Source organism: Colias croceus, chromosome 9 (assembly GCF_905220415.1).
Source record: "Colias croceus chromosome 9, ilColCroc2.1".
In the NCBI taxonomy this organism is placed as follows: Eukaryota; Metazoa; Arthropoda; class Insecta; order Lepidoptera; family Pieridae; genus Colias; species Colias croceus.
The window spans coordinates 7257070-7281673 of record NC_059545.1 but is presented as its reverse complement, the minus strand read 5'-3'; the positions used below and the strand labels follow the sequence as shown (position 1 = coordinate 7281673).

The following is a 24604-nucleotide window of genomic DNA, read 5'->3' as shown; positions in this document are numbered from 1 at the left end:
CAGTGACATCACATGACCGCATTTAGTTTAGCTTAACTTTCGCTACTTACAAAGTGGCTATCTTTTACTTGATAAGTATTGTATGTACATATTATGTACCTCTTTGATATTATTTACACCCTATTATGCATTCGTTAAAGACTTTCAGAAAACTACGTTTGTAATACATTGTACAATGTACATAAAAACTATATTTATCAACTGAATGATGTTTAATGGTGTTTATTAAGACTTAGGTGATAAATTCAAAAGCGTTTGAATCAGTTTATCATGTCACTGTAAATTATATTATCATCTCTAAATTATTTCCCATGAATAGTGAAGCATGTCTTTATATTATTATCTAGTCATATGATAATATGGCAATTGGTAATAATTAGTGGTCTTCTTGAAAATTCAGGAAACATCTAGAGAAGCTTGAACTTGAATAGCTATCAAACTATGAAATTGCTGTAGCCTGTAGCCATGTATCTTTCGTCCAAGAAAGTCAAAGAGCGGCGCGCGTGCAATTATTCATGAATTTTTTTGGATATCAGGTTATTTATTTCCGATAATTTATTTTGACATCAAATAATTTAATATTAATATTGCTCTTAATATTAATGTGATGTTTATGTCACCCAATTTTTTTATGAAATCAAAAATTTAAGTTAAGTAGGTAGTTTCGATGTAGGTACACATTAGTATTTATAGGTATCTGAAATTGTATTTCTTGATAATTTTTTCCCTTTTCAGTATTAATCTCGTGTCGTAGACCGTAGTGTGCTATGTAGCCTGAATAAAAAATATACAACAGAACCATTTTATGGGTGTACGTGGCCCCTTAGTATTGCCAGAGCTAATAAAACCGATCAACACGGAACAGACATAACAAAAAGTTAACTCCTGTGGCGAGCCATCAACATTATTTACATTTTTTTCTTATACTACGCCGGAGGAGTGTCGAATTACTATCTCGGAATTTAGTTTCTTTTTGTGGACATTGCTCCGAACGTTTTGTAATCAAATAGAGAAGGATGGATACTTGGGAAATAGAATTTGTATTACCTACCCGATATCTCTAGCTATAACTGCCTACTTTACGTATCTTATTAACGTATCGAATTCTTAGAATTATGCGTACGTAATTTCTATTATCTACTAACCACTCAAAATGAAATCGATCCGTCCGTAAGGATTAAACACTTATTTTTGACAATATTTCACAGAAATGTGTTTGGGGATTACCTTTTTTTGTTCCGAAATATTTTTACCTGTCTCTGGCGACGAAACCTGTTTAAAAAGAAATCTTACTACGAAATTACGTTTGGTATCAGAAAAAAAAATTGAATAGTTGTCTAGGTGGCGCTTAGCTATGAAAAAGCGGGTCGCTTTCAATGCTTTGCGATAAATAGGAATGAATTTCGAGTACCCATTATCCGTTGAGGACACCTACCTGTGCCGTTCCCAGTAGGTATTTGACAGCCCGTTAAATTTATTGTCACGCACAATGCAAGCTTAGTGGGAGTGCCGCACTTATGGTCATGCTATTTTTAAATTAATATTACATATTACATACAGTCTATAGTGAAGGTATGAATAGAGATGAAACCGTATGTTAACTGTATAGACAAAATTTGTTCAATTTTCTAAAAAGACTTGCCTATAAAAATATTATCAAATAGACATATTTAGGTACCAACTACATTTACTAATACCTAGCTAAATTGTTGCATTTGATATATATTATGTGATAAAAGTATTATTAATTATGTTGGTATATATAATACATATTAATTTTATATGCAACATATGAACTATTCTAATTTTTTTCGTAGCCTGGATGGTTTTAACTTTTAACTTATAAAAGGCAGTGAACATATTGTTTTCCAAGAACCGTTATTCATAAAAGAGTTTGTAATTAAACTGATGTGTGAAATCACATCGTGGGAATATATTGCACTCTATATTTTCGTAAAAAAAGAAGTGAAAAGGACACTTCACACACCAGCGATCATTAGGAGCGGTTCACATGACAATGGACATATTGGACCCATGTGTAAAATGCTTCACGGACGATTGTATCCACAATATGTTTAGATTTACAAAAAATACTCAAAGAAATAGCCCCGACTTTTGCACTTCATCAAATATAAATTTACACTAGGATAATAGAATATCAACCTGCTAGTCCCTTTGTCCCGTATACAATGGTGTCATAAAAAGTTGGCCCTTCGTCCATTGTCGATACAAATACGATGTTAAATCATTGTTTTTGGATATTTTTCTTTTGTATTCTCAAGTGCTTTCTGAATAGGTTGTCTCAAATGTAACTTTTTATTGCATTACGTAGAGCGTACATAATTCAGGAGTCGTTCAATATTAATCAAATAAAGCATCGACTAATATTTGAATGTCTATTCAGACTAATTAATCAGACTATCGTCTATCAGACTCACTGCCTAGTTAAATTATTTGCCTAGACATTTGATTGAGGGGCAGGGGCATATAGAATATCTCTACTCTAATATGGTGCCGTTCATTAAGGTAGAGCAGAAAATAAATCGGTGGTCGTGATTGGTAACGTTAACGTTACACTGGTCAAACAATGTACATAGAAATAGGAGCATAAGTTATACAACGAACGACGTCTTACCAACTTAAAAATACCTATGAACCTTTAAGCCTATGAATAAATGCGGTGATTAGGTACCTGAAACATAAATTTCCCTGAAAGCATTGAAATGAAATAAAAAAATATTGACCACAAAAAAGTGTTGTCTGTTCTTATACAAAACCAAATTGCAAAATTAAATCCATAAAACTTTAAAAACCATAGACTAAACTAAAAACCATACTCTTGTATACTTTAAAACCATAGTTTAAAACCATTATAGTGCTGCCCTCTGTCCGTTTTGTGTGAAACTTACAAAGGTTTCATAACGAAACTTTACTCCTTGCTGTAGATATGAGCAATGTTGTTAAGACACATTAAGGTAAGCCGATCACTGATAGATGGCAGTTTCTTAAATTATACCATGCCATAACGAAAGCTCAAAGATCTAATCAATTTTATTTTAATTTATTTATAGGCTGTGTTTATAGGTAAATTTATAGGTGAGAACTGAGAACACGGTGAGAAAAACATTCCTATTCTCTATTATAAAAATAGTTGTCTTATCGTCATTGACTTTTGGGGACTAAAATTTCTATTGACATTGGCAAGATGTCCTAATGTAGAGACAAAAAAGTAGAAAATTTTATAAATTGGCATTGATTTCAGTATTTTCATGGATTTATCTTTAAAATTACATGATCGGTAATGTCTGATATTTTTCATAAAAGTTGCTACACATCACGCAGCGTAGGCTACAAATATCGGACATTATCCACAAATACAGGAGAGAAGAAATGTAAAGAGGGCAAGGAAGGTAACGTCTTCGACATAAAGTTTAATGAATTAAAAAATGCTATTACATCTAGAATAAATCAAGAAGTGTCTGAGACTCGATCAGCCCGTAACTCTATTCAAGAGAAATTCGAGAAAATCGATGCCAAAATAAATTCAATGCTTGATTTGCAAAATACAGTGGCAGTACTTCGAAAAGATTTGCAAGTTGCCGAAGATGTTTTAGCTAATATGGTAGAAAAGGTCGAAAAGCTGGAATCCATCATTGGTGAAAGCGAAGCATGCAGCCTTCAATCACGCAAAAACTCTTTTGACAGAAATATTAAGTTCCACTTTTTATAAATTATTGTGGATTTCTGTTTCATATTTATTTGTAATAAACATAATATTATGGTGTTACTAACTTTCCACTCGCGGCTTCCCTTGCGCAGTCAAAGGAAAACCCGCATATTTCCCGTTTCCATGAGATTTTCGGGACAACAACTACCCTACGTTCTAATGAAATGCTCAGGTCTTTAACTATATCTGTAGGTACCTGTAGAAGAGATACACAGAGAGTTACTTTCATATTAATTTTTAATAGAGATTGCAAATACTGTCTTTGTTTTATTTTAAATTTTAATCTAGCCAATTCGCAAACCTACCCGATATGCAAATAAAATTTCATAAAATTGGTCTAGTCCTTTCGTAGGATATAATATATTAAATTGGATAGAAGATAAAGGGTTTTTAGTGCTCTGTACATAGATGGCGCTCAGTGCTCACATCTAATATATAAAAATCAATGCCACTTTTCGTTGTAATTCCATAACTCGAGAACGGCTGAACCGATTTCGATAATTCTTTTTTTATTATATTCCTTGAAGTACGAGGATGGTTCTTATGTAGAGAAAACGTTAATATGTACCACGGGCGAAGCCGGGGCGGACCGCTAGTAGGGTATGAATATTTCAAGATAATTGAAGCATTACCATACATAAGTTCAGATATAGATACAGCTGAACTCTGAAGGTCTGTGCTTCGAACTTTTAGAAAAAAATGTGTGCGTGTACTAGTGTACACACGTAAGAAGTGAAACTTCTTTATGACCTTATTTTTCAAAAAATAATTTACTGTATGAAACTTTACAGAAATACGTCGAATCACGCGTGGTAGGGATAAGAGAAAGATGGCGCGTAACGGAAAAACGTCACGCGTAACGAAAAAATGTTACACTAAATTTTATTCCAACCCCGATAAAGAAGTTTCACTTCAAAATACGTTAAGAATTGAGAGCCTCTCAGGAAATTCGATAAAAATGCCAATATGTAACTTTGTTCAGTTTCATTAGATAGTGTACCTTAAAATGAAAAACATTTAACGACATGTTTATTTTATTTTTCCATTGAAATACATACATTCAGCTTTTAGCTGGACACCTTCATATTTTCACTATATTGATTAATGATTACATTTAATGCAAATAATTTCTAATTTGTTAAACACCCATTTAAAACAAGGAGATACAATTTTATTGTAATAATATATAAAAATCAATGCCACTTTTCGTTGTAATTCCATAACTCGAGAACGGCTGAACCGATTTCGATAATTCTTTTTTTATTATATTCCTTGAAGTACGAGGATGGTTCTTATGTAGAGAAAACGTTAATATGTACCACGGGCGAAGCCGGGGCGGACCGCTAGTAGGGTATGAATATTTCAAGATAATTGAAGCATTACCATACATAAGTTCAGATATAGATACAGCTGAACTCTGAAGGTCTGTGCTTCGAACTTTTAGAAAAAAATGTGTGCGTGTACTAGTGTACACACGTAAGAAGTGAAACTTCTTTATGACCTTATTTTTCAAAAAATAATTTACTGTATGAAACTTTACAGAAATACGTCGAATCACGCGTGGTAGGGATAAGAGAAAGATGGCGCGTAACGGAAAAACGTCACGCGTAACGAAAAAATGTTACACTAAATTTTATTCCAACCCCGATAAAGAAGTTTCACTTCAAAATACGTTAAGAATTGAGAGCCTCTCAGGAAATTCGATAAAAATGCCAATATGTAACTTTGTTCAGTTTCATTAGATAGTGTACCTTAAAATGAAAAACATTTAACGACATGTTTATTTTATTTTTCCATTGAAATACATACATTCAGCTTTTAGCTGGACACCTTCATATTTTCACTATATTGATTAATGATTACATTTAATGCAAATAATTTCTAATTTGTTAAACACCCATTTAAAACAAGGAGATACAATTTTATTGTAATATTATAATGGTAACATAATTTATGGTTGTAAATGCATAGGTAATACCTAATTTGAGATTAATACCAATAAATAGGTATACTTATTATAATATATTTTTTTTTAATCTTACAGAAACTATCAGTGAATAAAATCTTCTACGATGAACAATCGATTAGCCTACAAATAATTTGACACACAAAACTTTTTGCCTAAAAGTATATAAAATTATTTATATACTATTATATTGAACCTCACAAAAAAAGTTTGTCGTTGTTTTTAATATTATTCACCAATAGATCCTGCATTATTCCATCATCATTTAAGAAGATAATACAATGCTCGCTCTTATTACAATATTGTTCTTCTATAGCAAATTTAATAAGAATTAAAAAAGAAAGCCCTTCAATAGATTCACCATAGGTCTAAAAAAGTTATTTATACAATCATAGTTATATATCTCATGTAAAAGAATACGTAGAAAGTTCATAAGAAGAATTTGTATTTGAATTGTACGAAAATAATTCAATTTCACTTTATAATAAGATATGAGCAATATTTACACATGAAGATTCAATTTTCGACGATGAGAAGTAACTTGTATGATTTCTACTTAGTATGGCACCGCCTTAATTCCTTCTTCTTAATTTTAAGAAATGATAGGAATACAGTATTAATATTAATTTAATGACATTTAAACAAAACGACACCGTGCGTTGAAATACTAAAACATAAAAATTATCTATAAATATTTATATAGTAAAAATAACAATGTACTTAAGCTACCGACTAGCAAATTAATATTTAGGAAACAATAGTCACCTAATTAAGGAGCAATTATAAGATAACTAAAATAACTAAAGATTCTATTTAAAAATAAGGTACATACTAAGCAACAAATATAAGTAAATCGTTGCGCAAATGCAATAAAATATGCTTTAAAGAATAACAGTTTTAACAAAAACTTTCTAGAAATTATGTTTGTGCACCTAATTTTTGTATAAATTTCAGCCAAATTGTCCAACAATTTGATTCAACTATATATTTTAAATTACTTAAGAAGAGTTTTAATACGTATTACACCTAATTTGAAAATACTACAAAATATGCAGCTGAGCTACATAAATTAAGGAAGTATACACAAGCTTGCTTCGTCAAAATATTAATGTTAATTTTAAATAACAATTAATTATTTAGATTCAGAGTTCTTCACCTACATTAGTTGTAATTTCTACATAAATTCATTTCCATTTTCTCATTTTTATCATGTACTAGGTAAACATCCAAATATCTGCCTTTCCTTAGTTAAAAGTATTTCTAAGACACATATTACCTACACAAAAGGAGATCGTCTGTTTTATAATGAAGATATGGATTATTTTATAAAAGGTAGGTGTGTTAACGTTTAATACAATATATTTGTATAAGATTTTTCTAATCAAATAAACAAATAAATGCTCGAATTAACCCATCCGCAAATTTTGAGCAGCAGCCTTTTTTGTTATTATACGAGTAAGAATATGGATCCTCTATCTGATATTTGGGCTGTTTCAAGCGTTTTGGGCGACGAGCGCAGAGCTTTGTGGGTTTAGGTTCATCTTGTTCTGGCTCCGAACGAATGCTCAATTTAACTGGAGCGGCGGCCGGGTCTTTTGGTCGAGGACGAGCCCAGCGACGTAGTAAATTTTCTTGATGAGTTCCCACCGGAATAGGAGCCGACAATTTCCTAGCACGAGCTAATACCAAAGCTCGTTCCATTGGCTCCAATAACTCAAATCCTAAAGCTCGGTCCAATTCCTCACCCTCGAGTAGTAAGTAGCGGGGGCAATATGAAAGCTCACCTAGAGCAGCTCGTTTGTTACTGGGCGTCAACTCTCGTTTATATCGTTTGCATATTGCAGTGCTCCAACGTGATAAAGCTTCAATCAATACGAGTTCGTTGGATACCCGAAGCGTATCTCGCTTTACTATCAACGAAAGATCCTCGTAGGTCAGATCTTCTAATTTTTCGTGTTCTAAAGCTGCATCTGCGTTGTCGTCTAGCACAAGAAGGGTGTTATGCGCCAGCATGTCGCACCAACTAGCGCATTGGGCGTGAGAGCGAGCCGCCCGATCGTCTGACAGTGTTGGCAACGGCGGTGCTGATGCCGCTCCTGGAAGCCTCGCACACAAGAAGCGCAAATCTCGCAATATATCCAGTGCAACTTCAGCGTCTAGCATCTCATCGAGCTTACGAGCACAACGCTCGGTTAGTTGGGGACATAAAAATTTATAGGCGGCATCGAGAGTCGATCTAGCTGTCTGCACTGTGTTGAGTTGAGTAGGCTCGCAATAGTAGTAGCGAAGCAGATTTTCAAATCCGCGATGGTCAATATAGTCGACAACAATAACATCTGTTTTTGCTGATAGAAGCGCGGCAAAAACAGGGCTCGTGGCAGCTAAAACCCGACGATGGCCAGGGAAACGGTACGTGTCATCGTTAATACCAGCCACGAACACTATATCACTTTCAGTTTCATCATCATAAAGATTATTAGGCGGAGATTCTGGAGAGTTGCTACTGCCAGAGTTAATATTGTCATTATCAATGTCGGATTGGGGACTGCCATAGTCGACGTAGTCGTCATTGAGCGTTGGTTCATCAGGCGAGGGCGAGGATAGAGGGGGTGACTCAAACTCAATATCGTCAGGTACAGGATTGGAACTGGGAATGGGATTAGGAATGAAATTGGGAATTGGGTTTGGATATGGGTAGGTTGGAGACGCCAAGTCTTCTGTTGAATCAGTTCTCGCAGGATTTACTACGACCGTCATCTTGATTTGTTACTTTTTACTGATTCTGAAATAAGAAAAAATAATTGTTATTTTCATGTAGAAATATTTATGACACAAACAAAATACATAATTGTATAAATAGGTAGTTAAATATTTAATATTTTAATAAATTACATGATGTACAATATTAATCGTTTTTACATTTTCATAACAAGTTTTTGAAAAAACAATGAAAATAACATTTTCAGAGACCCAGAATTATGCAAATTTTTGTGTATTCTTATTGACAATTCTGACAATAATATATTAACACAATTTAATATTTACAAGCAATGTTATCATCCTTGTTATGCCTATGTGTGGATTTCTATACCATATAAAGAATCATTATTACCATTAGTTTGTATTACGAATCACATAAAGTGTTAAATACTTTCAAGGGCATGCATCTATTTGAGTAGGTCATTATAAACTACGCTTTATATTCCGGCTTCCGATTTGTCATTATATTTCTTCAATAGATCAATTATTTCCCTATTATATACATATTGTTTGCTTTATTTATTAAAGTAGTTAAATAAAAGTATCTGTAATTCAAGTTGGTATTCGTTTCATATTAGACCAGATTCAACTTTATTCCTCAATATACGCATAATTTTATGCAAAAATAGAACAAACACTACCATCTTCATTGTTATTTTGCACAAACATTTTGCGATGCGTCATCGCGTTCGAATTCAGGATCGGATGCAAAACAAAAATATACTGCGTGTAAGTATGTAAGTTGTTACTGCAATATGAACTCCCAAACAAGAGATACATTAGCTAAAATTTAAATATTTTTAATTCAGATTAAACAAATCAAAAGATAATCATGTCATTATCTAATTTTAACACTTTCACACTTCCTTGTTCAAAATTTTATTTTAAAATTTGGCCACTTCCCCACTGTCACCTAAATATTTCATTGCATGTCGCAATCTAATCGCACGATTTCCTCGTGTATTTATAACAGCTTTGTGAAAATCATTTCGAAACAGCGGGACATTAACTACTGTAACTTGAAATCATTCCTGAACACACTGCATTTGCATAGTTTAATAGTGTTGGTCTGGAATTGCCCTATATTTAGCGTAATCCGAACGTATGTACCTACTACGTTGCGAAAGCATAAAAGCTTTCTTCATGATCCATTAGGATCGCTCTGAAATCCTATTCATCTGTTGATATGAAGTTTCGCTGTTAATGTCGGTATTTTAATATGTGTAACACACTGTAATGCTCGTAATCGGATAGACTTGAATTGAATCTAATATACTTTTATTCGTATTATGTTATACGCTTCGTTGCAATGCAATTTAAATAAAAATAGGTCAGTATCATATCAGTAAGATTTGAAAGGTTTCGCATTATCAATAAATATGATAGACTAATAAAATTGAAATAAAAATGGACACGGTCCGTATACGCCCTCTGTGCTCAACCGTACATCCTACAAATTGCGCAAGTCGGCTTAAGAGCGATAATGCCTCCAGCCTTGTACTGAAACCAAGGCGTTCATTAATTAGATCATGTACGATATCCTTTGTACATGATGTAATTATTCATTTCTTTGGTGTGCGGAAATTGAGTCAATCAGGGTTCATAACGTGATCGACCTATCGGACGTGACGCTCGATGGCCGTGATCAAATATTACCTATACAATAATTAGGGAAAGGTTTTTAGGATATTTAAACTATTGCGTATTAGGTATATTGTGACCATTACTGAAACATTGTTAAATTTAGTATATTGAAATATGATACCTACGTGTGACAATATTTTTGATTATCCTCTTTCGTCCTCCTTAAAAGTAAGCTTTTTTTTTAGATTTAGGTATTAGGCCCTGATAATAAAGCGCGGTCAATGTTAGCTCTTATCAAGCTTTTGTAAACATCCACATTTACTAAACATATTTAATTATGGCGATTGCAGTTTTATCGCAGTATTTGTTTTATGTTCCATATGCCGCGCTGTTATAGTAAGTTATTTCACAAATATTTTGACCATGACTTTGAAAAAACATTATTATTTATCATGTTTAGTAATCGATGCCTGAAGACTAATTACAAACAATTAGTAGAGCACAACGTTGACATAATTTAGTTGTATATTATTTCCCCCCCACAGCAGAAGAACGAAGATCTTAAATTTATTTGATCAACAATATTGAAAATTCATACCCAGATTGAACCATGCCAAAATTTGATAATTTATAATGTTTATTTGATGCAACAAGATGCATCATTTACATTTAAAGATCATCCGTGTCGTGTTGTGATAAAAAGCAACAACATGGAGCTGCTTCGGAAATAGAACTGCGACACGCGGAAACAGCGTGCAAGGCGCAAGCAAGGGAGTCGACCGAGCCCGTTCCGTGTATTGATTTCCATTAACAGGATTATGCTCTATAAGGGCAAAGGTTACGGTTGCACTCTGGATCAGGAGATGGACCATACGAGGATGCAACGTAAGAAAAAGCTTACAGATTATCAAGTGTAAAAAGCTAAAATTTATACCTACTTACCTACTTTAAAAGTAAAAATTGCTGAGAAATTTGCTTTATCTATTTAGGTATATTGGTGTATACCTACTTCTTTAATTATAAAGCTAACATGTTTTTAACTTATGATACTTCATTGTTATAAAGAGAAATTTCTAACTTTATAGGTATGTAATGATTCGATCATAAAAATTCTTTCACTTTCAGTACGCTGCCCTTTTCAGGAGCGACGTGCGAGGTTCTTTTATTTTAGGTCATCCTGGGTGAATCCAGGACAAGCGGTTGGTATGTTATACAAATACAATCCTATTTATTATATATTTTATTTGACAGGATTTACTGCTCTAGAAGAACAAAGGAGAAGAGAAGAGCATTTTGATTCAAAAGGATGACCAAGTAGATATCAATTTCAGTTCAACTTCGTTTATTTAAAACTTGATACTGAGGCCTCTTAGAAAGTCTAATATAAATAATAAGTGGCAATTATTGGCAGATTTATTCATTAATTGAAAAATTCTGTATATGGAATAGGAAAATACACTTATTTTGAACAAAGAAAAGCTTATTAGACGCTTTGCCTTGAGAAAATAACATGTTCACAAAAACAAATTCGATTTTTCCTTAAATAATTGTAAACAAGTGTCGCATGATTTTTGATGAAGTTGAAAAACAATAAATTAGCCTTGAACTGTGAACGGGTTATCTAGGGTTATCTAGACCCAAATTAATTTCTATAATAACATATTGAATTTGTTCTTTATCAAGTTATTTAGACAGTCTAGATATTAAACTTATCTACTACAGCAGTTAATTTCGTAAACAAACGTATTGAAACCATTTATTTTGAAACAAGACCTTATAAGGACCGTGACATTGGAAGCAAAGATGTGGTTAACAAATTGTATTAATATTCACTTAATGTTTAAAAGCACAAACTGAAATGACTAGAATAAATATAACAACAATAGAGCACTACAAATACTGTTCTACATTATTTAAACTATATATTAGAATGTACATACATGTTGTAATATTTCAAACAAATAACAAATTTCGGTATGATTACGTCAAATTAGTTTTCCTTATTATTTTTATAAATTAGTAAATTTCATAACATCGGTCATTAATTTGAATTACATTATATGAACTCATGATGAATAACATATTCTATTTTGTACCTAATAGGTTTAATTTGATTAGGTTCAATCTATCTTATTATAATTTCATGATATCTATTATTTATTTATTCCATGTCGGGTTATTTATTCTAGACCGCTTCTAAGAAAAAATCTGCACTATATTATTTAGCTGCTTTAATATGATAAAAGTTTAATTAATTGAAATTCAATTTCAGGGCTGTATATTACAAAAAACTTTACCTTTAATCTTTATTTACTCACTACCATATATAAATCGATGCAACAAGTAAGTACTTTTATATGTAAGCTGAAAGCTCATTTACGAATAACAAATGAATTCTTATATCACCGTATTTTGAACATATGTCACTATATAAAATTACATAAAATTGACGAAACAAAAAACAAGTAACTTTTGTTTTGAATAATAATGCATAATAGCTAATAATGGCTAATAAACTTGATGACCACATTGATTCGTTGTTATTGTTGATGCTTTATTAGGAAATGGGTCCACTGCATCTGCCAAATATACTTTCGTTGGGCGGGCTGGAGCGAGCGGCCCCGGTATGCCGCCCTACATTTGAAAACTGGGTCAAGAGTAAACTGGCTATAAAACTATAGGATATAGGGAAATTGTAATATGAATCAATATTAATCAATCAATTAAATTACCAAAGAATATGTTTCAATTAATGGATATTATTTTAGTATAAATAACAAAATATTTTTGGCCTCTATGTAAATTTTTAACTCAAATCAAATTTTAAAATCTAGTAATTTTTTTCTTGAAAGTATTTTCTTAAATAGTAGACATTTTCTATCAGGTAAACTTGAATAATACATTTCCACAAACATGACGGCATCTTAAATTTGAGGTCAAAATCCTTTACGATGAGCGAATGATACAAATTTGTATTCGAAATTGATTCATACACAAGCTTAGGTACGAAGTGTGAATCATTGCAAGATAACATTAACTATTGTAAAGTACTTCTTGGTTTTAATATTTCAACATTTGTACGCAAAACAGTAGCGCTCTTATCTGGGCGATCATAAAAGGATACATTGTGACAAACAGTCACGAATTTGGACCATTAAATTTTTATGTGGATTGCGAAATCCATCCTCAATAATCTATAAAACAAATGCTGAACTTCAAATTACTATTCTAAACGGAATTCGTATAGAAAATATATTTGAAGTACCAAATATTTCTACTAATTTTCTTGTCTGGAGATATAAAGTACATTACCCTTTAAAATTGCAGTAAGGAAACGTCGCGAAGGGTAGATACAGTCAGACGTTGAATTTAAATTAAGTTTCTATACTACTAGAGGGACTTTTCCTGAAGCAATAAATGCTGTCTAGACGATCTAGACATTCTTTGTTAGATACAATGATTGGCCCTACACAATGTCTAGAGAAATATAAAGGGAATATTATAATGCTAAATATTGGAATCGTACCACACGTTAATATTAGTTTAGGGTACACTAAGTACACAAAACGGAACGTAAAGAATAATAACTAAATAGTTACTAGATACTTATCGATATATTAAGTACAAACCGGTAAAAAAATTAATGAAAACTTACTATATTTAAAGGAGTTTGCAAATCTCGATGTATGCCTTCAGGAGCAACTGTTTATAATATGTTTACTATACAAATGAGGGATTATTCAATAAATCCTGAATTAATATACCCCTGCATTACTAATGCCTTTAAATCCCGTACGTATGGAAACATTGTAGCCAAATTAAACTTTCCGTTGGTGGAAACATTCACTGGATGGGATATAATATTCTCTGTAATTTCGTCCACACTCCACAGCATGACGTGGAGCGCGTCATCGTAACCACTCATGCGGAAATTACAATTAATTTTATAATTTACTTCAAACTCGATTGCTAAGAGCAGCTTCAATAATAATTAGACACATTAACGATCTAAATTTAGTTTGATCATTAGTTTTTGTGAATGAGTTTAGCCAAATATTTAAATGAGGAATGCTTATTTGGTTTTATTTAATTACTTCTCGTGTAAATATATTATCTTAAAAGATCTAGTACGTTTTAAAACCGACTTAAACAGAATTCAATCACAAAACATGTCAATAGTAAAGAAGGGCAAGTATAAAATACAATAAATAGCAGTAATAGTTACATAATGGACCTCTATGTATAATTAAACGTAGGAACATGGTATGTATATCAGTTAAAATTTATTTATAAAACAAGCCATAGTTCGTAGTGTCGTTGGCAAAATTATTAATCACAAGCTAATTTCTAAGAATCAATATTATCAGCTTCTTACTTATGAGAAGCTTTATAAATAGGTACATTATTATACATTGGCGATATGCCAAAATGGAATTCTTTACGAACGTTGTGACTAATAAGGTAATAACCATTATTTTTAATCATAAATCATCTACCTATCCCATTTAATAATTCCTTAATTGTAGTATTGGTAACCTAACTTATTTGTGTACCTATGTTTGTTGTTTGTTTGATTTATTATTTTCCCCTCCTTCGTTAATCTCGCTTCGCTCATCTAGGTAGGCAGATGAATCCAAGCGAACTGATACGAAGTCTGTGATACGAAGTAATTAGCTATGAGTCAAGAACTAGAGTCATTTCGCATTAATTATGCCTAAAACCAGGCTGTTTAATAAATAGCAATAACAAACAGACTATCAGTAATATACTTAGTATTGCATATATTATAAGTTGTGATAATATATGCAATACTGTTATTTTGCCAACTAGTTTTAAAGATACCAAAAACATAAAATCTATACTAATATTATAAAGCTGAAGAGTTTATTTGTTTGTTTGTTTGAACGCGCTAATCTCGGGAACTAGGTACTGGTCCGATTTGAAACATTCTTTTGGTGTTCTAACACCGAATAGGTATCTAATATCTATACCTAGCCCGCATTACGCTACGACCAACAGGAGTGGAGCCACGTGGGGGTGAATCCGCGCGGAGCAGCTAGTAAACAATATTTAAGAACGTATCATAATTAATCGAAAAACTGTTACAGTTTTAACGTTGTCAACTGAAGAATAAAATTATAAAAACTACAAGTGTGTATTATTACCGATAAATAGTAATTAACAGCGATAGAAGCAAGGGATATGACGATGAATAATGTCACATGTAAATTTTTACATATCGCAAAATTGTCGCAAAAGTAGCGAAGGAACGAGCTACGTTTTATGTGGTTTTATGCCATTTGAATGTTTGTAAGAAACCTATTGAAGTAAAATTCGTCTAAGTACGCAAACGAAATAGTCATAGAGGATAAATTCAGTTTATTTATTTCCCCCTAATTTGTGAATTGCTTAATTAATAATAAGGTACATAAAATCAAAATATAGAACGTGTTTTTTTTCCTACAAACTAAACAACACTAGAAAGAGCTGCTTTTGGCTTTCAAACAGGATAAAATAAATGGTCAAATCTTCCTTATATTAGGTACTTAGAAAATATATTATGGTAATAAAAATATACTTACAAAATATATAAGTAGTTAATATAAGCGTAATGCGTAATTGCCATCAATACAGCACCTACTTACATAAATAAACTAGGTACGTGATAAAGGACTTGTTATTTAAAATGATATTTTAATTTTGTCAAACATACTTACATATACTTTTGTTTCGCTTTTTTTGTTTAATACAAATAATGGTAATACTGTATACCTACCTCGTCTTAAATCAAATTTTTTCTTAGCATCAAGGGTTTAATGTAGTATAATCAATATCACCTAGTCAGTACATGAATTAATAATCATAATTGATAATTTTTTACGGTCAAATGAAGCTTTTTTTGTAGTCCGTTAAAAAACCTTATTGATTAAATTCATTGGTAATAGACGTAATAACGCAGCGTTTTATTTTCAAATAGCTTGTAATAAGTAGGTATACTAATCATAGTAGGTAATCTAAATTTTACACGGATACAAAATATTTCAAACAAATAGATTATAGTATAAGAATGAAGATGATGATTATTATTAAGAATTAATATAATAATATGCGTCATATGATTCAATTAATTGTTTAATTAGGTGTTTATAAATTGATCAATATCGCTTTAGCCTAACTGTGTAAGATATATTTTATGGACCTACCAATTTTGATATGATATTGTTATGAAAGCAAAACAAATTTGTAGCTAAACAACAACAATTTAACATTACATAAGAACAACAAAACATAACTACCTGTTGGAGAGAGCTGCAGCACATCTCACGAACAGGCGGCTGCAGTATCACAAATGCACAGTCACTCTTGCAGGGCAATCATATGTTGTGTTTGAACTCCTTTGTGCGTAGAATGTTGTTTTCGAAACGGGTTAAATATTGAAGTGGAGGATGCGCGCGCCGCCCGCCCTGAGCCCAGCCCGGCACACCCGTCGCGCCGCGTTTCCCGCGCCAATATTAGCAGCGGTTTTCGCGTGAATTCAGCACTGAACGCTGGCAGTGAATGTTCACCGGGCGATATCCGCGCATGCGTTGTTCAGCTATCAACAAAAGATGCCAGTCTCGGCCCAAGCGGTTATTGACGAATACTTTTCAGTTTCGAGGAACTCAGCTGATGAATGCTCCTATACACAATCCGCTGTTTTCAGGCATTTATCTCAACATAATTGATGACATTTTTACAGCATGTTCCAAATATAGCTAAAATATTCTTCCTTAATATATTTCTATTATTTTCGAGCTACAGACAAATCGACTGCCTTATATTATTATTGACTGTTTAACAATAGCAAAATTACAATAACGCGTAAAGCAACTATTAAATCTCAAGGGCGTATGAGTATTTTAAAGTTTTTGCAGATCACAAACATATGTAGGTAGGCAATATTATGTGATGATAATAATGAATTTATCTTATAACAATTGTTTTTTTTTTAATTACCTATAATCTTTATTCAATATTAGCGGTCCGCCCCGGCTTCGCCCGTGGTACCTACATATTTCGCAATAAAAAGTAGCCTATGTCCTTTCTCGGGTATCAAAATATCTCCATACCAAATTTCATGCAAAATGTTTCAGTAGTTTAGGCGTGATGAAGTAACAGACGGACAGACAAGGTTACTTTCGCATTTATAATATTAGTATGGATGACGAACTAATTTTAGGTATGTTATTTTATTTTGTGACGGAATAATTAATTTGTAAAAATTAGGTACTTACCTACTATGTTAATTTTCCAAATTGATAAAATTTGCAAAGTGTTATGCATACCAACAATATTTATACTATAATATATATCTACCTAAGGTACCTACATAAAAATGGGTCACTCACAACGGTTTCCATAGCTACACTCTACGGAAAACCGAAGGGTGTATTATTAATACAATTTTATTATTGAGCAATGTATAATAGGTCGGCAAAAATAAAATTTTCTCTCTTTTAATTTAATTGAAGTAGGGGACTTCTTCTGCTTGAGTAAGGGAGTTGAAAAAAAAAATACAACACACAAGAACGCACCGAACAAAAATGAAAAAACAAACTTTTTGTTTTTCACTTTTTTAAAAATTAATTTTACTTTCATAATTATTAGTAGCCTAACTACTTTACAGAAGTCCCTACATCATTTACCTAACTATGATTACATTGGTAGGTATTATATATCTTTTTTGAATTTCAGGAATGTAAAGTTTTTACATGATTTTTTTTTTTATGGGAAGAGCAGGCAAACGAGCAGACGAGTCATCTGATGGTAAATGATCATCGTCGCCCACTTGCACAGCCACAATACCAGGGGTATGGCGAGTGTGTTGCCGGCCTTTAAGGTGGGTGTACGCTCTTTTCTTGAAGGTCCCCAAATCGTAACTCATTGGAAACACTGCCCGCGGGAGCTGATTCCAAATTTCGGTAGTACGAGGCAAAAAACTTCTTCTAAAGCGAACAGTTGTTGATAGGCAATGTTTAAAGCATTTGCATACTAAGTTTATTAAACCACGATACTGCCATATGTATTTCATTTACCTATCTGATATCTTTGTAGGTAGATTAATTGCTGATGATTGTATAATATGAAAATCTAATATGTACCTACTATACACATGCTTTGGCTTAAATAGTATGCCAAATGCCAATAATAAATTGTTATACAGTATACTGTACACATTTCAATTCTACTTGTTCCCTTTTACTATCTTATCGGTTTAGGCTTTGTACATAATATTATCTGGATTAAATATGCGTTTGAACTGCCTTAAATTAAGTAGAGTTGCCTCTAAGTAATCATTAGATAGCACACGTGTAGGTAAACCATTATTTCAAACATGTACCTACCTACCATTAAATTTGCAATGAATTATCTAAAGGCTTAGCCTAGCTAACAATTATAAATGTATAATAGACAACACAATTCTCTAAAAGAATTAATGTTTTTCATTTTTCCTTATACCAATATTATAAAATCAATAAAGCTATTTAATAATAGTAAATTAATAAGGAACTTGTAGTTTTGCATACACTGATCTTATTTTATGAAATTTGTTATGAACTTACGTCAAAAATTTTTGCTAAATTTTTCCTGAAAATACATGTTTTCTTCTCTAGCTTCGCGCAGCCGGCATATACCGCTTCGCTAATATGAGCATTTTGTCTATGAAAACATAATCTTAAACGACAGCTCACGTGCTGGTGGCAAAGTTGGGCGGATTGCTTGTTATGGGTAAGTATACACATAGTTTTAAGAATTCATCTATTTGAAAAAAAAATGCGTTTGGAATTTTATAAGTATTTTTTACGAACTCAGCGTATGCAAAACTATAACCTCCTTTAGTATACCAACAGTGGAACATCCTGTATAGGTAAAATCTTGTAATTGACCATATAAAAAAATTGAAATAAATATTTCAAGATACCCTAATTATACAACAAAACATTACGGCAAAATTAGTAGGTTTATTTATTATTAGGTAGTGACGGAAGCACAGACGGAAGTATTTTTTGTCTTTGTGGCTTTCATGGAATTAAATTATGCAGGCAAAGATGCTATGCCCAACTGAAAATTATTGCATGTAAAATGATACTGTAAATGTGTTTACTGGTTACCACACAGGTTACCACGATTACCTTGTGGTTACCATACGGCTTTACTGTAGCTATACTGCTTTAAACTAATGATTGTACAATAAAAATAAAATATTATATTGATTAGCTGTATAAAATGCTAATTCGTAAATGAAGGTATCAGAAACTAAATTATCTTTTGAATTATCCATATTTTAGTATCAGTACAATAAAATATCAATGAAATATTTTGTAAATGAGACCTTTTGCCTAGAGATTGAAAAAATATTTTTTAACTCTTCACTGCAGTACCTACTGTCAAGACTCAAGTGTCAACTGTCAACTGTAAATTTGCATCAAACTTAAAACATTTGTTTTGTATAAAATCTTTAAAAAACGGATGTTAAAAATAATTTATAAATAAGTAATAATACACATTAAACATGACATCGTTCTATGAAAGACAGAAGAGTCTCTTTAATACATTGAAAGATGCAGAAGAACAATATAGTTTTTCGAAATCCAACAAAGCTTCAGAATCACAAGACTATGGTGTTATTGATAAACAGAGATATAGAAAACTAAAACGAGAAATGAAACAATTCAGAGGTAGAGAGAGCATTTATAAACGCCAAGATGCTAATATCCGCGAATGTTTACGATCTAAAACAGTTCCACAATACATGAAAGATCCTCAGAACTGGGTGTACTATTCTTTGTCTGATGTTACACCAGATCAAATGTCAGAATCGACGAACACGGCTACGGCTCTTGCTTTTATTCGAGAAATGGAAGATAGAGATACAGACAACTTTCTAACTGTTACTGATGAAACTGGAGCAGTTTTCAAGAAACCCATGTTTCAGATATCAAAGACTATTAAGTCTAATGCAGAGGTAGAGCAAAAGGTTGCCTTTAAAAGTAGTAAACTAATAATGCCGGAATATGTAGTAGGTGTCACTCGGAATAAAAGAAAGAACCAGAATAAGGTAAATAAAATAGTGGAAAACTCTGATAATGAGAAAAAAGCTGAACTTAAATTAAACCATCTTTATGATGCAGAAGAAGACTGCATTAGTGATGAATTAATTGAGTAAATAAATTTAGTTATAAGAAATAATCTATTTTGTATTTAAGCTTTTTATTACTGTTGTATATGAGGAAATATAATGAACTCCTCTTTTTTTAATTAAATGTGTACTTGAGTACACTACATTCTTATTGGTTTATCAATTTTTACAATTCTACCTACACAACAAAACAAATTCACACAGATTTAGGGTTCTTATCTAATATATAAAAATCAATGCCACTTTTCGTTGTAATTCCATAACTCGAGAACGGCTGAACCGATTTCGATAATTCTTTTTTTATTATATTCCTTGAAGTACGAGGATGGTTCTTATGTAGAGAAAACGTTAATATGTACCACGGGCGAAGCCGGGGCGGACCGCTAGTTAGACATAATATAGTTTGGCAATATAAGTTATGAGAGGGAAAGTTTTACTCCACTCCAATTACTACACAGTATTTTATTACTGAGCAACAAAATGATGATATTAATAAAATACACAGTGCAATTAAATGATTTATTTAAATTTCATCAACACTGAGATACAATTGCTGACTCTGACTTAATTTCCAAGTTCTCGGTTTGCTGGCTTTCAGTCTTATTTTCAGCAAAAGTACTAAGGTCTCGCATCATGGAGTAGGCATCTTCGCCATCTGCATAGTATTTAGGTTCAATTTCCAAAATTTTGAACCCAAGAGAGTTGGTATACAAATTGAGTGCAGCTCTGTTGCTCTTTCTCACATGCAAGGATACATATTTGGCCTGAAAAGTTAAAAATAACAGATAAATACACACACTCAATACTTAAAATGGCAAGTAAAGTTTGAAATATTTTTTATGTAATACAATGAAAGAGATTGAGCCCCACAACACAGGGCATCTTAGTGTGGGGTTCTAATAAAGAAATTTTTCTTTTTCTTCATTTTTAAATACATACCATCACAATAATTATTATGAATCAACTAGCTTACTGCCCGCGGCTTCACCCAATTTATCTAAAACTTTTATTATATACTAAAACCTTCCTCTTCAAACACTATTTATGTAAAAAAACGCATCAAAATCCGTAATGTACTTTTAAAATTTAAGCATACAAAGGGACAAAGAAAGCGACTTTGTTTTAAACTATGTAGTGATTATACAAGTACAGAAATATTTCCCACTAGCGGTCCGCCCCGGCTTCGCCCGTGGTACATATTTCGCAATAAAAAGTAGCCTATGTCCTTTCTCGGGTATCAAAATATCTCCATACCAAATTTCATGCAATTTGCTTCAGTAGTTTAGGCGTGATTGAGTAACAGACAGACAGACAGACAGAGTTACTTTCGCATTTATAATATTAGTATGGATTATAGTCTTTTCACAGTGAATTATTTAATCTTGTTAACCACAATATCATTACTGTGTACCTTGAGGCAAATTTACAAAGCTATTTGGGTCACAAATCAAACTCTAATAGATGAGCTTGCATATTACTCAACAAAACCTAATCTACCTCAGAAAAAATTGACTCAAATTGCTTTTGTTGAGATATTTTCAAACATGACACAAACAAATAGTGGCTTTTAAAATTTTGCTACCTGGAAGCATTCAACCATAGCAAGTGATGCTTGATTCATTAACTTTTGTGCTAAACCAAGACGCCTGTGTGACCTCTTCACTGCTAAAGATGTAATGTGTCCGTGTCTATTATCTTCACCATCTTCTTCCATTTTAGCCAGCACATATCCTGCGGAATTACAGTAAGTACCTATTCAGCATTCTATAACTTATAGATATGAATACCTTTGCTGACACCATTACTCACCCACTATATGACCCTTCTCATCTTCAGCAACATAACTCAGTTGTGGCCAGGAAAGTCCATGATAGAAATAGTATTTCATTTGATAGTTTTCTGGTAAGCAAAGCAGATTGCAGTGCTGCATATTCATAAGATCGCTAGGACGCGCGCAACGGATATTCATTGTTGATAATTGTTTTTGTTTGTGTTAATGAGTAAATGAAAATATTGCACAGTTTATTCTTTACGAGTTTTCTTTAGTTTCGGCTGCCGAACTTCTGAAGCTGGTGGTGTTTCTGACATACCACCTATAAGCTCACGAACAAAGCGAAATTTAGATAAACAACACTTCCATACGACGTACCAACCTGAAACAAAGAAAATAATATATTAAAATATCGTTATTATATACCACAGAATATTATATTATAAATATAGAAATTTGGACTACTTACAAAATAATACAAATGCAAAAACTAAAAATATACTACATAAAAAAGTTATTATGGCTAATATGACTTCCTTCATCTCATAAAAAACGTCTCGATCCTTAAGCACTAGATTAAATTGGAATGCATAACTATTAATATACTTATCAAACAAAATTATTTTTCATTAAATGCTGATTAATTGGAAAAAATAGTTCCGAATCAAAATTTTATTGTTGTACTTTACGTGCATGTCAGGCATAAACACGTCCGCCATATTTTATCAAAAGGTGCAAGGCCACAGGTTACTAGCATGTCGTACCAAAATGAGTAATATTAATTATTGTATGATGCAAATAATTATATATTTGAAATACCTGTTGTATATATATTTTACTATCAGTTGCATTCGTCTGAGCTAATATTTTTAAGGTTTTTATTTATTTTAGAATAAAGACCACATAACCTAAAACCGGGTTTATCGAAAATGTCATTATTAATGACTTTGACATAAGACATTTGTCATGTGTAAATTTTGCAGATAATAAAAAATGGGATATTCTACCAAGAACACAGAGAAGAACCCCACGCGACCGTAGACAGAGAAACTGTCCGTATATACATAGTAGTCTTTGAGAGAAACCAAGTTATCAACAAACTCATGTGCAAAAAACAACCTTTTGCACAGAATATTACAGCATTGCCTTGGGAAAACTTCGTATTAACAGTGGCAATACCAAGTTAGGTGTGAACTGTGGGTGTGAAAGTGATAAAAAACATAACTGGCGTCATTCAAGGTCATATTTTCTTGTTACAAGTCAAATGTTCATATTGAAATCCCCAGTGTATTAGATATAAGCTTCTTGGATCTGTGTAATGCACAGGTCAGCAAGGTCTTGAGCTCTTGAGTGTCAATCGACAATCTCCCCTGAGTATACACATACAGGGTGTAATCGTTAAGTGACGACTGACGGCTGTCGGCTATCTAATCAAATACCTAATACACTGGAGATTTCAGTACCTATGAACATTTATCTTGTAACAAGAAAATATGACATTGAATGACGCCTGTATGTTTTTTATCCCTTTCACACCTAACTTGGTCACCCCCACAGAAAGAGATAAAAAACATACAGGCGTCATTCAAGGTCATATTTTCTTGTTACAAGTTAATGTTCATACTGAAATCTCCAGTGTAGTATTTGATTAGATAGCCGACAGCCGTCAGTCGTCACTCGTCAGAAGTCAGAACTCTCAACTCAGAAATTGTTACTTGCTCTGTCATCTGTGACAGGATTCACACTTCACCTATGAACCAAACAAGATGTGACTGTAGAATAAACTGCCGTCCTTTAACTAAAAAGCCGTTAACCCTCAAATGGTCAATTTTCAGTTTTAAATGTAGGGTGACAAAGTTCAAAATTCTCTATCTTTCTGTCTAAGAATCATGTCTCTAGCATTAATAGATAAAGAGATATGAAAATATTGTGAGCCGTTAAGTAACACTATTTTCGGCGATTCCATAACTTGAAAGCGTCTAACCAACACTACTTCGCTAAATTTCCTTTAAAGTACCTTAACCGCCAAATTTAATAATTATTTTTTAGCTTTTTACTTGACTAAAGGCACGTCATCAGATTATACTTGACTATAGGGACGCAAACTGACTATAACTGCTTTGTGATATGCTTTCATATAACGATTCCAATGGAAATCCTTACCTTATTTGCAGTTACTCGCCCTTAACGCTTTTTTAGTTAAGTAACTTTATTTAGGAAAACTTCTAATTACACTTTTTTGCTAAGCTACAAAGCAGCTAAGCCTCATTTTTTAGCTAAAAGGCAGTTATCCGATTCTGGTGATGCATCCGTTTTGGGGATGAGTGTGATGCTGTAATGTTGTCGCTCCTAAGCAGAGTACCGATTGCTTTTGATTTTCTTTTACAAGACCTATTGTTTCTGATCAGGTTTACTAAGTTTTATACAATCTAGCAGCTAAATTATGGAAAATATAACAAGTCAAAGTTACGAAAATTTGGTAGGTAATGGTTACGACAGTGCGAACTTTCAATCATTATCAGTTTAGACCTTGGTTTAGACTCTGATTAGTCTCTGTAACCGAGAAAGAGGATATATAGACAGTCTGTACTATTTATTAATGATATAATTTACCCC

General features: G+C 32.5%; 3 protein-coding genes across 3 annotated transcripts; 1 reads left to right on the top strand and 2 right to left on the bottom strand.

The window, feature by feature from the left end:
* Positions 1-5494: 5494 nt before the first annotated feature.
* On the bottom strand, positions 5495-16616 carry LOC123694362 (BTB/POZ domain-containing protein 6-B). Its single transcript, XM_045639780.1, has 2 exons — positions 16334-16616; positions 5495-8475 (listed from the first exon to the last, which is right to left on the bottom strand). Exon 2 carries the CDS (start codon positions 8448-8450, stop codon positions 7071-7073), a length of 1380 nt encoding a protein of 459 aa, XP_045495736.1. The 5' UTR covers positions 8451-8475; positions 16334-16616; the 3' UTR covers positions 5495-7070.
* A 2892-nt stretch (positions 16617-19508) lies between these two features.
* On the top strand, positions 19509-20368 carry LOC123694380. Its single transcript, XM_045639806.1, has one exon. The coding sequence runs from the start codon at positions 19591-19593 to the stop codon at positions 20242-20244; it is 654 nt and encodes a 217-aa protein (XP_045495762.1). The 5' UTR covers positions 19509-19590; the 3' UTR covers positions 20245-20368.
* Positions 20369-20722: 354 nt separating this feature from the next.
* LOC123694385 (N-alpha-acetyltransferase 10) lies at positions 20723-22937 on the bottom strand. Its single transcript, XM_045639812.1, has 4 exons — positions 22808-22937; positions 22027-22370; positions 21800-21948; positions 20723-20981 (listed from the first exon to the last, which is right to left on the bottom strand). Exons 2-4 carry the CDS (start codon positions 22184-22186, stop codon positions 20751-20753), a joined length of 540 nt encoding a protein of 179 aa, XP_045495768.1. The 5' UTR covers positions 22187-22370; positions 22808-22937; the 3' UTR covers positions 20723-20750.
* Positions 22938-24604: the final 1667 nt, after the last annotated feature.

Coding starts and splice junctions, on each gene's coding strand:
- LOC123694362 (XM_045639780.1), bottom strand. CDS start 8,450: ATGACGGTCGTAGTAAATCCTGCGAGAACTGATTCAACAGAAGACTTG.
- LOC123694380 (XM_045639806.1), top strand. CDS start 19,591: ATGACATCGTTCTATGAAAGACAGAAGAGTCTCTTTAATACATTGAAA.
- LOC123694385 (XM_045639812.1), bottom strand. CDS start 22,186: ATGAATATCCGTTGCGCGCGTCCTAGCGATCTTATGAATATGCAGCAC. Junction 21,949..22,026: donor TGAGAAGGGTCATATAGTGG/GTGAGTAATGGT, acceptor GTAATTCCGCAG/GATATGTGCTGGCTAAAATG. Junction 20,982..21,799: donor CTATGGTTGAATGCTTCCAG/GTAGCAAAATTT, acceptor TTAACTTTTCAG/GCCAAATATGTATCCTTGCA.